Source organism: Lethenteron reissneri, chromosome 25 (genome assembly GCF_015708825.2).
Source record: "Lethenteron reissneri isolate LAM-NWPU_2019-01 chromosome 25, ASM1570882v1, whole genome shotgun sequence".
NCBI classification, from domain to species: domain Eukaryota; kingdom Metazoa; phylum Chordata; class Hyperoartia; order Petromyzontiformes; family Petromyzontidae; genus Lethenteron; species Lethenteron reissneri.
This window is the reverse complement of record NC_083803.1, coordinates 5,015,230-5,032,038: the sequence shown is the minus strand read 5'-3', so window position 1 is coordinate 5,032,038 and position 16,809 is coordinate 5,015,230. Positions and strand designations below refer to the sequence as shown.

The window sequence follows — 16,809 nt, the reverse complement described above, 5'->3', positions numbered from 1 at the left end:
TAATAATATGTGTCGACTGTGGTTTCCTTTAAGCAAAGATAACATTTTTAAAGGATACAAAATGTTAGTCAAGGGTTAAATTTATCGTTCATATTTCACCACGTAATGATGCATTACAAGTGAAGTAGCGGCTCCAATATTGAAAGCCAGAGGCTGTTATGCAGCGTGTTCACTGGCAGGTCTTAATGAACACAGCTTTGTCACTGATTGCCATAAGTGGGCCAATGTGAGGTTGCTTCACAGCCAAACGATCGCCCCCATCCACCTACAATTATAGTTAAATGTCACTGTTGTCATTCAAGTTGAGCCCACATTGAATATTTTATATATGTTTGTTTTATCTCTTGCAAACATTTGCATTTCAAAGTGTTCTTTTTTTCATTAATCACATTGGTTTCTAGGTTGATACCATTCTAAGTGTCGTCCCATTTCACCTTTTAGTTCGGCTTTTATAATGATAACTGTGCATAGTTGTCAATTTTGATACAACCATTTTGACTTGAAGGTTATATCTAAATTTTAGCGTTTAAACCTAATGGCAGATTGTGTAAAAATTCGCGGTGTTCAAGTCCCACTCCATTGACAACTGAACTAAATGGTGATACTTGTTGTACTGTGTTTGTCTAAGCCAGATGCCAAATTCTTCAACCGTGTCCACTGTTTGTGTAGTTTAATTCGGGCATGCAGGAGGTGGAATCATGTTGTTTAACTACCACCTTGGTGGTAGCTTCGTAGGTGTGCACAAGGTGCGATTCACAGTTTTTAATGGGAAATAGAAAAATTGCCGCCGGCGATTGGAGGTGGGTGCTTTCTCCTGTCACTTCTCAGCGGTGTGCCGCCTTATGTTCGATTGCAAGCTCGTAGTTGTGTCACCGGAATAACCCAGGAAACTGAGACACAATACTCAAGAGAGGCAGGGTTGGCATTCATAAAACAGCCAAGATTGGATGTAGCTGTTGATGTCTATAAATCCACCATTTGTCTCTTTAGTTTGTTTAATATATGTCTCGGTGACGACACAATCTAACCCAACAACGTTTATTGTCTCCTGTTGTTTGTCTGCATATACATAGGCAATTTAACAATGTGAAAATGTAATTCTTTACAATTTTCACGTGTTGAATTCGTATTTGTATCCTGATCGTATTTGTATCCATCATGGTTTGTTTTAGGAATGTGTGAACATTAATGGGTTTTATTGTACATGTTTCCAGTTTACTTGTGCTCATTAGTTATCATGAGCATTAATAAGACAATGTGACCGGACTGGTGTCTTCCTTGGAAAATGTAAGCCTGGGTGCTCAAACAGTATGTGACATCAACAGCCGTGATGTCAACAGTGCATTCATTATGCACTGTCAGCTGTTTTGAAATGTATGATTTAGAGTTTTCTATTTGAGCGTGGAAGGGAATGTACTTCTGATTTCCTTCAGCTAGCAGCGGTTGGGTGTTTGGTTTTGCTGCAGCTTGTGTGGTTCTTTCTTTGCATATTCCTGTTCATGTTTACTTGCTGCTCGGCAAACGTAAATAAAAGCACAGCAGCAGTACAGCACTTTGCCGGTGGCGTAAACATGCAGACTCGAACTTAATAATAAATATTGGCGGTGCTACCACATGGGTCCCATCTTTCTAGTAAAACAAGCAAGGGGCAAAAGGTTCCACTGGCCTAAGCGATAGCATCATCACATGTTGTGGCTACTTGTGGGGAGGGAGTGATGACTGCCTTGCCTGCGTGTGTGCCCATGTGCTTTGTGTTTGTAGTGGGTGGGGCCTGTCGCTGGGCTTGCACCGGCAGATCAAGGACGATCTGGCCAATTGGCGTTGAGTGGGTGTGGTTTGAAGGGCGTTATTGGACCGGCTGTGGTACATACTCGCTTTGAGTGCCAGCCGATTGGTCCAGTGCCAGGAATTGATAAGTCGAGCTCATAATGTGATGTTGCCTCCAGCGGACACGTGCTGACCCTGGGATGATAATGATCCCCATTTGCAGTGATGAACTGCTGCATATTTGTTTTGATATTGTAACTCGTGAGGGAGTCCATAACCAGCAGCAGCTAAAGTTGCAATAACTTTCATTTAGTCATTGCAGTACAATTACAGAAATGTTTGGCAGAACAGATATGAACTATTGCATTGCAATACTGCGAAAGCTGCGTCGCTTTGCACTGGATTGGCCAATGCATTTCCCTACAGAAAATGAAACTTCTTGCCTGTGTGGCAATAGCAGAGCCTTGTTTTTTTTTCTCCTATACTGTAATGGGGTGGCATAATTGTGTCAAAAAATTTCTAGGAAGAGTGGATTTCTGTTTAGTGTGAGTCAGTCTTTCAGCATGAGCAAGCTGTTTGGAAATTGTGTTTTGTGATATTGTGCTATGCCTCAACACAAGCCCCTGCTGTACCACAGGTGGTGTTAATTTTTGTCTGTGCGTATTTACGACTTGCCTCATTGTCGCTAACACGAAGTCAATTTACCTTTCGTTTGTCTCGTTGGCAACAGCAAATCATGAAAGACCGGTGGATGAACGTCGGCCACGAGGACGATGAGCTCAAGCCTTACGTGGAGCCCACACTAGACATCAACGACACCAAGAGGATAGGTAATGCCTCACACGGTTGGGTGGGGAGGGGTCACACCTCGCCAAGACGCGTCCATTACTGAGGGCCCTGCATTGGGAGCTGTTTCATATAAAATAATTACTACAGAGCAAAAACATTGCAATGTAAATACAAAGTTTTTGCACGACATAGTATCGTAAAAAAGCCAAATTCTTTTCACTTTACTGGTGAATTGCGACCTGTGATGATGTCCTTGTGATAATGTGATGACTTGGTAAGAACTGCAAGTATAAATGTGCCTGGAATATATTGCTATCGATCGGTATGATGCAATGCAAGACGTTGCAGCACTTCATTGGAAAAATAAAATCCTCTTAGTTTGGAGAATGTGAAAGTTGATTAATGTTTTGACGGTGCCATGTTGTATGTATGCAGAGACGATGGTTGAGATGGGGTACTCGCGCGACGAGATCCGGGACTCGCTTACGAACATGAAGTACGACGAGATTCTGGCCACGTACCTGCTCCTCGGCCGCAAGCCCTCTGAGGTGCCGTATGCTGGCAGCTCTGATTGTGACTGGCTAAACAATAAAAGTAAAATAAAAAATCAAATAAAAATTACGACGTTTCGGAGGCAACACAAGCTTCCGTCTTCAGGTGGAACCGTCACAGCACGACAGCTATCGTGCTGTGACGGTTCCACCTGAAGACGGAAGCTTGTGTTTCCTCCGAAACGTCGTGATTTTTATTTTATTTTACTTTTACTAATTTAAATTTTTTACATATGTGACTTTACCGAAAATACCTAAGAATATGTATTATTTTACGTTAAGAGCTGAAGTGTTGAGACATCTACTTTTTGGATTTAAGCAATTGTTTTACAAAAAATTGAATAAGTTATGAAACACAAAGCCAAGATGCATGTATAAAACGATGGAAACTTCATTGGCAATTTTGCCGACATGCTACTTGACTAACTTCTTGACTTTTCCATTTCAGCTGGAGGGGAGTGACTCGTGTTCCGGAAGTAACCTGTCGCTGGCCAAGCCCCTGCGGCCCAGCAGTGACCTCAACAACAGCTCGGTGCCATCGCCGTCTCACGGCAAGGTGCAACGCAGCGTCTCTGCCAACCAGAAGCAACAGCGGCGTTACAGTGACCATGGTGAGCCTAAGCACTATGCCTCGCTGGCATTCACTTTCCAGCCTAAATGTATGCCTGTGTCTGCTAGACGAATGCCCCTGTCTACTCGGTGAAGGCAATGCCATGGTTATCCTCCCCCTGCCCATCTAACCTGTCCTCTGGCGCCCGGTCTCCACTCTTGCAGTCGGACCACAGATCCCACCGTCGGCGTCGTACAACAAGCGGGCGGGGGCCGGTGCCGGGGCGTTGCCCACGATTGACCCAGATGGCGATGCTGCACGGGAAGATTTGACTAGAAAATCAGGCAGCAGTGCGAGTAAGGCAGATGTGCCAGCAAGCCCTGTCGTCGGATCAGCCGCCAATCCCAACAAGGCCGAAATCCCTAACCGCAAAAAGGGAGGCAACACCCAGCCCCCGGTGAGTTTTTTTTTTCTTTCTCTCTGGATTATATTTTTACTGCTACAGCTTGTTCTGATATCTAAACCCCTGAATGCGTTTTAAAAGGTGAAATGTTCATGGCGTTACAAACTGCTTTTTACGAGCCCTCGGGGAGAAATGAGGCGTTTTTGGATTGCAAGGATCTCACTTATGGCTCCACTGTGAGCTTGGAGTGACATCCCAATTGTCACATCCTGCACGGGAATGAATGGAATGAGAAAGTGTTTATTTTCATGTCCCCTGGCAATACAGAACAGCGCGCTGCCGGCCGGCATGTCACGCCGAAACACATACGTGTACGGGGAGAAGGCAAGCGGGGAGCGGCAGACCAGTGTGCAGAACGGCAAGGAAAACAGGTATAGGCGTCACGCACACGACGGTACCCTGCCAGCTGTGGCATTCAACCTCAATGTTCACTCGCCCAAGTGTTTCGAGGGTGTTTACTTCAGCCAAGTTACCTTTAGAACATACTCTGTGTGAGGGAATTTTGTTCTCTTGAATTGAATACATAATTGGACATAGCATGTAAGGTATTTGTTTACGTGCGGCATTGTTTGTTTTCACGTAAACTCGGGTGCACGGCCTCAGCATTGTTGAAGGCAGTCAATCCAAGCCATTTGTGTAAATTAAAACGTTGAGATTGCTTTGTGCAGTGTTCATGTTTCCAAGACAGCAGGTTTTTGTTGTGCCCTTGGAACATGTGTCAGCTGTTGTGTGCACGACTCATGTTGGTGACAATCTAATGGGTGCCTTTCTTTTGGTCCTTGTTCCCTTGTTTTTGCGTGCTGTGTTTTGTGTGCACGCGTTTCACTTTTTAACGTGATTTTTAAAAAATCCCTCCTCCCACTTGCCTATATTTTTCCTCTTGACACCTCTCCTTCCCCATTTTGCCCAAATGTATTTCAAAACCCTATTTTCGCCATCTCATGCATGGAAATGCATTGCAGTTTGACAGAAATGCCACCACTGTTTTTGGCTAGTGCCCGTGCCCCCAGCCCCGGTGCCAACCCACCTCTGTCGGCTGCACCGGGCTATGCCAGGCACCACAAGTCGATGTCAGCATCCGGCTTTCCAGCCAGACTCTCACTGACTTCCGATAAATCAACAGAGTCCCTGAGGCCAACGTAAGCGTGACCGGGTGGTTTTCCAGCGTCCTGCGCGAACCTCCAACCTGCGGCTTAGCATACACAGCGCTGCCGAGACCCTCTTATAACACACCCGCTTGTCTTACAGTTGTTTAGCTTTAATATTGTTTGCCCCTTTGATGGATGTTGTCATGTGGCTTGCGGTCTTAGTGTTGTGTGAAAACATAGTTGCTTGCTGTTGGCATGTGGAGGAGGTCAGATTGATGCTTGTGCACAATTTAATTTTTTCTTGGCAATGCTATTTAACAAAAAATTGTTCTGCTTGTTAAAACGAATCTGTAGTTGATGTGTATTGTTCTTTTATTGCATTCAATTGAAGTTTGTCTTCTGTTGGAATTCAATTAATCAAGTATCCAAGGCTACCCATTTTAATTACTTCTCGCAAGTTGACAAAAGTAACTTACAAGTGCCCAACAACTTGGGATGGTGGCAAAATGTAAAAGAGCATGGCTACATTTTTATAGATTTCAATAAACACTGTGGCCTGACCAAATCGATGCTCTTCATTTTGTGCTGCCACAGAAGAATCTTCTACCTCTGCATTGCCATTGATTACAGTGCCCTCTCCTCATGTCAAACATCACCCTGCTGAATCGAGCATTACTCATGCTGAGAGCACCCTTTTGCGTGCTTTAGATGTGCTCTAATGACTCGGTGCTATTGTGCCACACCACAGTCAATGCTTTGTCTCTAAGCAACGCATAGAATGTGGCAAAGCAGACACCATTTGCCAGCCCATCCTGAGACGTAGTTGAAATTATGATTGTCAATTGGGATGATGTGCAGATTGTGGCAAAACCAAAGTAGATTCTGAAACAAATAGTCAATTGCAAGTTTTAAATCTGCGATTGACAATTACTAAAGTTCCCTCCCCGTTCAGGCAAGTCTCATCTCATACTGCTAATACACCATTTGCACAAAAACCACGTGGAAAAATTGTGTTAATGTAGCAGTATATTTGCATTGAATACGATACAAATTTATTCTGAAGTTGTTTACGAAATTGGCCGAGGCGAGTGTGACTTGCATAAAATGTATTTTTATATTTTTCTACAAAAAATGTCAAGTAAGAAAACATTTTTCTTTGGAATGTAAACATTATCTTTGTGGTGGTAGCAGACCCACCAATTGGTTGCGGTAAGTTCTGTTTAAGTTATCGGTGCTTCTGTGGACGTATTTGGCATGGCAGATAATGAAAATGCGGCGACGTCTTTTCCAGGAATCGGCGTAACCTGTATAAAAGCACTATCTGTTCTGGGTGTAACGGAAATGGTAATGGGACAGAACAATCTATCCTTGCCTGACCATGATTCTTCTTCGTGGTTTACTGATAAGATTATCAGCTTCCCCCTAAATCATTTATTTCCTTCTGTGATATTTTTCCTGCTGAATTAAGGTTTTATGGCATTTGTTTAGTTTTATGGTATCCAAAACAGGAGAAAACAACAGTGATGGTTCATGCTCTGCGACCAAAACTTTAAATGCAAAGAAAAATCTTTATTCCATTGCCACCTGAGTTGAGTGCACAGATGGGGTACAAAGTTGCAGCTTGTCCATTACTATAGAAGCCTGTAGGGTTAAAACTAGTCAAATGCTTTGCGATTTTTAAAGCGTGAGATGGGACTTGTTGTTTATTCAAACAGGTGACGAAATCTGAAATACCTTAGCCATTTTAGAGAATCATCTGGTCACAACATAGTGCCATTAAGTACCTTCCTGTGATATCACTTGTTCACTGAAAAGCATGGCCCAGATATTGGTGCTCAGTAAGATAGGTCACAGCTATCTTTGATTGACCTGTTGCCAATAATACTGCGGTTATCGATAGAAATGGCAGCACATTGTTACACATAGTATTAACAGAGAAATAGCCTGGGCAATATTAGCTGTCATCACTCTTTAAGAAATCGCTACATGTTGACTGAGCTTTTTAAGCTTTTAGCAAGACACCTTCACTTGTCGTTCACCTTAAACAAACGCCGCCTTCGCAGCAGATTAAGAGCAAGGCTTCATCTCGGACAGGTGGGCAGGGGAAAGCCATTTTCTCACCCCCTTACATTTTTGTGTCCTCGCTGCCACAGCATCGCCCCCCCTCACCTGTGCCCCGTTGCCCCCTTCTATGCCTGCGGAGAGCAGCTCGTCATCCGGCCAGCGTGTGCCCGTAGCCTCCCCGTCGGCGCACAGCATCGGAGTGTCTGCGCCGGGGCCCACGGGCGCCACGCCGGACCGCACCCGCTTCCCGCGCGGCAGCTCGAGCCGCAGCACCTTCCACGGGGGGCAGCTGCGCGAGCGCAAGAACGCCACGTACAACGGGCCGCCGGGCTCGCCCACGCTTTCGCACGACACGGCGCAGGCGCGTCAGCGGGGTGCTACGGGCAACATCTTCAGCAAGCTCACCTCCAAGTTCAGTCGCAGGTAAATGGCGAGTATCGGCACGCGTTTTTAGGGCAGTTAATAGCCCTTTTTTTTAAGGTAAAAGTGGACTGACATTCAGTGGAATTATTACATGCAGACTCAGGTGAAGTCTCAAATTGTGGACTTCAGCATGTTAATCGGTTAAGTGTCATGTCCTTTTATTACTCTGATATACTTGTATTGCTGTATTTGATGCAGCTATTTTCAATGTCTTTACAGTGTTTGGTATTCTGGAGTGAATGGCATCCAATGTAAATGTATACTCCCAGAGTTGAGAGTTTCAGCTGCATAAATCCTCCATCGGGTATTGCCCGTACAAAGCATGTGCAATGTTCTGCGACACTGTTGTTGTGGGACACGCTTAGCAGTGATTGACAAGTTGTGGCTTCTGGCCACGAGGTGTAGTGTATGTTAAGAAAACAATGTTTGTTGGGCTTCATGGGTCCAACATTTGCATGTTGTGTCAATGTGTGGCCAGTTTCAAACTTGATTGGCTCTCGGAAAATGACCCATTGGACAGCTAGTTACTCTTCATAGAAGTTAGATTCCGCCTGCCCCGTGTACCACACTTGGTAGTGGATGATGCGTTTCCCAATAGGTTTTTTTTGTTAATAAAGGAAAATACTGGCCAGTGTCCACCCTTACTCTAATAGCAAGCCATTATTGTTTTTTTTAAATGCAACAATGTATATTTAAAGTCTGTTTAAGAAGACCAAAGGATTAAGATTACATTTCATATGAAATGGCACACTGAATAGTTGATATGCAAACTTGTTGTTTTGCACAGCTGACAACATACACGTATCCCTTCAAGTGTAGTCTTTAGATTAGCTCGTGAACATCTATTAAAGCAGAAACTCAAGGTAGCACCAGGGCCAGAGTCTGTCTCCCTCGTATCAACATTGTCACACTACGCAAAGTGATCAATTTAAACCGAGTTGACTTGGGAGCCTAGGTTGACTCGCGCATAGCCACAAATACTGATTTCACCTTAACTTACTCTTCCAATGCAGTTGTACAGTATCAATGCAGTCATTTTCAGTATAGATTTTAAATTTCGATTTAAAGCTTTCGTGACTGCAGGGATTCATTTTAATTTACGTTACATTGTGAATTTTCTGCAAAGGTAAAAGTTATAATTGATCAATGTAAGGTCGTTTGTGAGTCCTAGTACTTGCTTTGTCGCCTAATAAAACAAATACCTTTGTATGTTTCTGTTTATTTTCTGTGACTGTGATCTTATGTTCCCCCCCTTCATTTTGCTTTAGAAATCTCTCTTTCAGATTCAGCAGAAGGTAGGAGAGCGAGTGCCGTGTACAACGACCTTCCCCATAACTGCTTTACCCTCCCCACTGCCCCAGCCCTCCCACTCCCAGCAGCCTCTCGGTGGGAAATCCCTTCTGCTTCCAGGCTTTTCTGTCGGCCTAACTCTGCAGTGGACTGGTGGTGGACTCGGATTAATTGTGCCTTGCACGGACATATACAGATTTCACTGACCGTTCCAACCGAGGTGGTGTGCATGTGCTAACGATCTGAGGCTGCAAGCTCTCTGGTGGCGTGGAGACCAATTAACCCTACTAACATATGTACCAAGTGAAATGTCTCGTGTCTTTCATGTGGGGATATGTGTTCCTTTATCCTTTGTTGTGTTATGCCTCGCCTTCAGCCTGCAGCTCTGCTGGGGATGGGCTTTGGGTTGTTCAAACATTGTGCTTTTGTTTGCTTTTCAAGCTGTCATGGTTTTGAATAAATGAAAGGGAATGCCTCTGTGATCATTGGTTGGTGTGCAAAGTGCCCAGAAACTCTCCTTATACAAAAATATGGTTCGTGCACAAGAGAAGATGTATTGGTCATCGATAATATTTTATTTACTGAATTAGGAATGTTGGGGACCAATGCAAGTGAATTGCCAGTGCAAACTGACACCTTGACTTTCTTACCCCCCCCCTCCCCGTACTTGACAGTAGAAAAAAAAATAACGCCTCAAATAAAATCTAAATTTACTCAAAAATATTCGGTAAAATTTCAATTTTCCAATTTTACATTTCAATCAAAGAAGTACACATGTGGACCACAGACCCCAAGTTTCACCTATTAAAACAAAACAAAGTGGAAAGTATAGAGGACTAGAGAGGAAGGTATGAAGGGGAGGGCCTGCATATGTTTGCAGTTGTCTGTTTGTTCGTATAGTGAGTTCAGTGGTACCCAGAGCTCGCCGCCAAGGGGAGGGGGAGGAACCTAGGGCCCACAGTATTTTCCACGGTGGATAACACCGCTCTACAAAAATGTGCCTCAGGACGTTTCAGTATCCATCTAAGAGTACCTGACAAAACTCCCTGGTGGGACAGACCACGTGGCTGTTGCACAACTTTTCGGTATTGAATCGGCATCTGCAAGGGTCGAATAACCGTGGTAAAAATGAGCGCTTAGTTTCATAAGAATACCCTCATGGGACCATGCGCAAATATGCAACATTGAAGCGGCCTGGCACAGGGTGGAGGGCAGTCTGAATTGGTTTTCCTTTGTTTAAGCTTTTTGCCTTTGTCATGTTGGTGACCCAGGTCCACTTGCACGTGTGACACTGTCTTCGAGTTCTTACCTGCTTATCCAAAAGACTTGGACCCTTTAGTGCACTCTGAAAATTAAGCGTCCTCCACCTTCTTTCCTTGTTCGAATAAGAGTTAGGACAAAGCGAAGATAGATCTATTCTATAATTTCACATCCACTTATACAAATGACTATGGGCAAAAAAATGATACCTTGGAGTGAATTCCAAATTTCAAACATTTAGACTTTATATTCCTGTCAATGTATGAAATTAGTATTTTTTCTTTGTAATGTTGCTCTGTACTGTAGAGGCAACCTGCAGTAACTCGAGGGGATGGTTTGCCCCCCTGTGATTCGCTTACAGGTGTCCCCAACGTTTGTAATCCAGTTAGTGACAGCGCTGTGTCTCGCTGTATCCATAGACCACGTCTAGAATCGTGTATATGGCGCGGCATCTGTTGTGAGGTTTGTAAAAGAGAATGGATCCAAATAAATCTGGGGGGCACTGCAGTTTCAAATATTTCACATCTGCAAGTAATTTGTAAATGTGAACCGATTTCATTAAACAGCTACATAAAGGTATTGTTTTTATATTGAGGGTTGTGTCTGTAGATGTATTTTAAATTAAATTCAGAATGCAGCTTTGGCCACAGTATAAAGGCTACCAGAAGATCGTCGGGTGGGTATGCCTTGTCTACACAAACTTAACATGAAAGAACGTAAAATAACACGCATTAAAAATGTATTCTTAAAATCACAACAGTAACCCACTGATCAAAGCGTAAATGTGTTCCATTACAATGAATGCATATGTTCAGTCATCCTTATTAAGGAGCATGTTTTGTGATACTTGCAAATATTCCCAAAAGCATCGACTTATTAAAGCGATTATTATTGGCCTTTGAGATTAATCATACAAGGACGTAGAGAGTCTAGGCAAATTTAATCCAGTACCAAATTGCATTTTTATTCGGAGCACCGTTTTGTTATATGCATCTTCAAAAAGATTCTAAATCAAGAAGTGATGTCACGATGGAAATGGTGATTGTAATTGGGAGCACACAATACAAAAGCAGGATAGTACAGTTTATCCGATCTGATCTGTTTGTCTGAGCAGCGAAGCAATTCGTTTTATGAGAAAAGCCAAATACTAAGAGGATTGTTGTGGAGCTGCCTTTCTGCATTTATTGAAAAACGCGGTGCTTAAAAAATACGCGCGTACATTAAGCGGCCCGTCTCACAACCAGCTTGAGTACGTGCCGCTTAAAGTTCTGCCGAAAGAAGTTGCATAACAGATCTGCTTGAACGCACCATTGTTCAATCGTTTACCTAGCACACACGCATCTTCTGTAACCTCGTTTCAATGGAATGAGGAATTCTCTACCTTGAGAATTTGCTCATTCTCTGCCAAATAAGCCAAAATGGGTTACTATATTCACATGGCAAGTCATTATAGTTGCTACGCCAGCATAGGTGAACTTTAAAAATCAGAGGATAGGGAAATGAGAAAAATAGACAGGTAATGTCAGCCTTTGTGGACGAATTTAGAATACAAATTATCTCGGGAATAATGGTGGCTTCATTGTTGGAGAGTTGCAAGCGCATCACTCTGAGTAGGACCAGTGCTGCCACCTGCTGTAGCTGACTGCACAACTATGGCATAAATTAATCAACTTGCATCGAAGAGAACCACCTACATTTTATACCAGAACACTGCTGGTGGGAGGAGAGGGAACTTGGAGTGCATTTAAATATCATAAGAGCTAGCCTCAGGGTACATTTGTTATATGAGCTACCAAATAGACAGGATCGTAAAAATGCAATGTGAACTAACGATTTGTCCAGCCTCGTGTACAGCTCATTCTCGGGAATTGTACATTGTGCATTGTATGTTTGCCAGAGGTGGGACAAAGTCATTGTTATGCAAGTCCAAGTCGAGTCTGAAGTCATCAAATTCATGACTCGAGTCTGACTCGAGTCCAAGTCACATGACTCGAGTCCACACCTCAGAGGTGGGACAAAGTCATTGTTATGCAAGTCCAAGTCGAGTCTGAAGTCATCAAATTCATGACTCGAGTCTGACTCGAGTCCAAGTCACATGACTCGAGTCCACACCTCTGATGTTTGCCTTAGCAGTGCAGTTCTGTACCATGTACCACTTACACGTGGATTTCCCTGTCCAGGGCTGCCGCAGAGGCAGGGTGTAACTGTGCATTGCAAATCTGTGGTTGTTTTTGCCGAGGGCATTGAATGAGGCAGAAAGAATCGTCAGATTTGAAGGGCCGAGGTGAGAACCCCGGCTGGGGGCACAGCATGGCTCCCCTGCTCGCACGAGCTGTCTCTCCACGTTGAGCAGAAGTCTGCACTGCTGTTGGCAGCGCACGCACCTCCATCCAGTGACACCCATTTTCAATTTCCGGGAGAAGGGGATGGCGAGATGACTTGCGCCATGCGTTTGATTCCTTTCCATTGAATGCTTGATGTCGTCCTTTTACCCCCCATTCATTCATGAGCAAGGAAAAAAACTCACACGTGCACACCATACTCTTGGTAAAATAAATGACGTTGGTCTTCAATTCTTTTTAATATACAAACACAATATGTAAATATATAAACCTGAAATAACCCAACTTTTAATCTGTAACTTATAATACCGATGGGACTGTGTGTGTGTGGTGAGTTTTTGTATTGTGTTATTTGGTGTTTGTGCGTGTAATGTAATTTTTTGAGGGTATATAGTCAGTCCTTTGATGATTTGATAGCAATTGCACGCGCTGACCTTCGAAAGCATGAGCATGCGGTCCTGAGGGCCCTCGGAACTCATCATCTCTTCATTGCGCTTTGGCGTTGCACTGGTCCAGGCCTTGCAGGCATATGCACGCCTCGATGCTCGCCCAGCTGTCCAACCCCCTCTCCCCTCTATGCCACCTGTGGTTTGGGCTCTCTGCCACCTCTGCGTCAATTGGGCCTTTGCGCATGAACTTAACAACACTCCCAAGGCTGTGTTGGTTAAAATGCAGATCACATTGCTTGAAGGTTACTGCCAACTCCGATAACTTTCGTTTAAGTATCTCATTTACAATTTCCACATGAATGTAGTAAGTTTTTTGCGTTGTCTATTCAAACTGAAACATGTTGGTAATATTAACAGTGAGCATTATTACGGTCAGCCTTTTTGCCATTGCCGCTTAGAAACATTTTATTGTGCCGTACAATGCGATGCACAACACAAAGGGCGTAAAAGGAGAAAATGGGGAGGAAAGACAAAATATAATACCTTTTTGACAAATTTTGGCCAATACACTTTTTTAATGATTTTTTTACATTGCAGTCCAGTTTTTCAATATGGTTTGCATTTGGTAATCCAGTCAGGTGAAATTGTGTTCAACGCCATTTTTATTTGGCCAGAGATTGCTCACCGAGGCAGGACATCCAAATGTTGGGTCCCTCATGAGCATTTTGCATCTGGGAATAGATCCAAGTGTCCAGAGAGCTCATACACTTTTGAGGGGGTTACACTCAACTCTGCCATCTTAATGACACCTCACAAGCCCACACCTAAAATGTCCCTCCAAAGGCTAACTGGGCTTGGATCTGCTTGGCTCCCAGGATCTGGTGAGATTTGCACATTAGGGTGATTTGGTGATATGCTAGAGCACTTTATGTATTGGTCAGGGTTTGGCTGAGCCCTCTGGAGTTGGTAAATGGAGTACCCAACAGCGGTTGTATTGTGCAGATACTAACCATCACCGTGGGGAATGTTGACATTTCCTCAAGCTCAGGGCCACCAAAGGAGATGCGCTTTAAGCAGCACCAGGCAAGTGGGTAGTGGTTCTTGCGGTCGTTGTTGATGTCCACGTTGTGTGCTTGTTGTTGACAGCCGCACCACCACAACCACCACGACAATGGAGGTGCGCGAGGAGCCACGCGACTCAAAGCCGCGCTCGCTTCGCTTCACGTGGAGCATGAAGACGACGAGCTCCATGGAGCCGGGCGAGATGATGCGCGAGATCCGCAAGGTGCTGGACAACAACGCGTGCGACTACGAGCAGCGCGAGCCCTACTTGCTGTACTGCGCGCATGGCGAGACGCGATCGGGCGCCGAAGAGCCGGTCACCTGGGAGATGGAGGTGTGCAAGCTGCCGCGCCTCTCGCTCAATGGTGTGCGCTTCAAGCGCATTTCAGGCACGTCCATCGCCTTCAAGAACATCGCCTCCAAGATCGCTAACGAGCTCAAGCTCTGACAAGGTGGTGGCGGCGGTGGCGGCGGCAGCAGAGGCGAACGCTCAGCAGGCTAGCCAAGCCCTCTGAGGGTTCTACAAGTTAGAAGACAAAAAACTAAAACTCTGGGGCACATAGCCTGACCTGGAAACATGAGTGGTGACACACAAACTCTGGCGATGTGCTTGCCTGCGCTATGATGCAGGGATGTCGTGCACGGGCTGGCGGAGCTGTGTAGAGATTTGAAGATGTGCCAGAGTTGTGATTAAACGCTTGCTTTTGAGCCATGTGGTGGAGCAAGAGTGAGCGAGACACGTACACGGGGGGAGGGGAATGTGCTTTTTCGCCGATCCGCACCTTTCCGCAACGGGCACACTGGTTGGAATGCACAGATTGGTATACTTCTATAAGCTTCCCAGTAACATCCCATTTAAAATCTATTATTTTATGTAAAATAGAGCCGATGGATATGTTAAAGTGTCCTGTATAAAAAAAGCTATAATTTATGGTTGGTTTCAAAACAAAAGTGAAAACATTATTTTGCAAAAGCATTGAAGGCATGTAATAAGGCTGAGAGGCATTGGGACCTGGGTTTCAGCCACTCGACTGGACCTCGAGCCGAGCACAGTGTTAAGCGTGGCGCCATCAACGAAACTGGGCCCTGGGATTCTCACAGCTTTGCTTTTTAGAGGCGTCGTGCGGCCAGTTTTTTTCTTCCTCTTTGCCACTGTGGATCGCACGCCGTTTGCTGTATAGTCGCAGTTACCTTTGGCTCGGTGCGGTGAACGCCGGCCGTGATGTCTCCTGCACGGATGGACTGAAGGGATTGGGGGAGGGCTCTACTCCAGGGTTCTCAGCTGGGGGACGACGCTGTCCCATCGGGATCGTCAAACTCGCAGCTCTGTTTTGCAACTCACAAGTGGGTTGAGTCTGCAAAGTAAAATATGCGTTTATTACAAGCATTATTGATAAATATCTTACGTGCACTAAAACAACATTAACAATTGCAGAAGAGAATACTCACCCATTGATTTTAGTTCTTGTATAATTTCTTCATATTTATTAACGTACACGTTAATTTTTAGTAGGACGAACAAGCGAACATTTCCGCGGTTTTCTTCAAGTCGCAAGTATGAGCAAAGCCCCACTATGTTAGTGTTTTATACTTGTGTTTGTGAAGACGAACTCACGAACTGCTGAAATCCGACCCCCACCCACCCCCACCTTGGTGTTTTGTACGAGGAAAAATGGGGCTGACTGACCCTGAAGCGCCTCCGCTCATGCACACCCCGGGCGACTTTACAACTGTGGCAACACCATCGCCTGCTAGGCTCGCTCGGGATTTTTCTTTTTTTTTTAACTATAGCTGTCGTTATGATCAGGTTCGTGCAAGCGGTCAATGCAAGATGTCAGGTCCCTTAGCTCTATATATATCTGGTGCACAATTATTAAACCCCTTGTTGAAAACTCTGCACTGCCTGCCTCTATGTGTCTGGGTTATTTGTTGTTGTTGCAACTGCACAAGCCTTGTGCACGAGATGTTTTGCGAAATCAGAAACCTTTCTTAACGTGCATTGTAATTGGTTATGGAGACTACCGTGTGCCTAAGGCAAGGTAAAAAAAAATAACTGCTTGTTCTTTGCCTTATGACAGAAAATTATATAAAGTAGGATGATGTTTGGGCAATTGCCATTCTTTGGAGTGGAGAGGGCAAAGGAGATGGGCCGGCGAGTCTGACTTCATCGTGAATATGCCGTTATATTTAAAGTTGTGCTTGTACACAACTTGCAAGCCCAGTTCCATAATTAAAAATTCGACCTTGGCCCATACAAAGTAATGTTGCTTCAACTGAATGGATTTGGCAGCACGCAATATAAAAATGTAATATTTAAGTGGTTGTGAGCTTCCGTGTGTTGTACGTTCTTGCAAGGGGCATGGCAGCAATTCTTTGTCAATGCACCCGTCGTATGTGGTAGAGCGTACATTTATTAAGAGCTGCTATATTTGTTTAATCGTTTACTGATTGCCAGTTTGATTATCCGATTAATTTGACGTGAATGTAACAAATTGTTCCTCCGTGGAGGTGATGGGCGAGGCTTGGTGACGACAAATACCGACCACGTGCCTCACGGCTGGTTCGGGGTTGCCCACTTTCAGGAGGCAGGATATTGCGAGCCATCGACATTTTTAAATGGACCCGAGTAATATACAGTACTGTACCTACAAAGTCTCGTTGATTACAATCAGTTGACCATTGCAGCAGTATTAGCATGATCGTCCCATTTGGCAAATCACAGAAAGTGAATGTCCGCGCATTAGCAGACAGCGCCCTCTACAGGCAATTAA

The 16,809-nt window shown here is 44.5% G+C and overlaps 1 protein-coding gene across 6 annotated transcripts in view; it reads left to right on the top strand.

Moving 5' to 3' along the window:
* Positions 1-15,935, top strand: part of LOC133347078 (MAP/microtubule affinity-regulating kinase 3-like) — a 48,808-nt gene extending 32,873 nt beyond the window's left edge. For 2 of the 6 annotated variants that reach the window (XM_061559010.1, XM_061559011.1), the window contains 8 exons: positions 2,498-2,597; positions 2,992-3,104; positions 3,556-3,718; positions 3,882-4,114; positions 4,388-4,491; positions 7,417-7,695; positions 8,964-8,990; positions 14,123-15,935. In XM_061559010.1, coding sequence (XP_061414994.1) covers positions 2,498-2,597; positions 2,992-3,104; positions 3,556-3,718; positions 3,882-4,114; positions 4,388-4,491; positions 7,417-7,695; positions 8,964-8,990; positions 14,123-14,486 — 1,383 coding nt within the window. In that variant the 3' untranslated portion in view covers positions 14,487-15,935. Of the gene's footprint in view, positions 1-2,497; positions 2,598-2,991; positions 3,105-3,555; positions 3,719-3,881; positions 4,115-4,387; positions 4,492-5,082; positions 5,260-7,416; positions 7,696-8,963; positions 8,991-12,484; positions 12,530-14,122 lie in introns of all 6 variants that reach the window. The other 4 variants (XM_061559012.1, XM_061559013.1, XM_061559014.1 and 1 more) reach the window with 3 other exon arrangements.
* Positions 15,936-16,809: the final 874 nt, after the last annotated feature.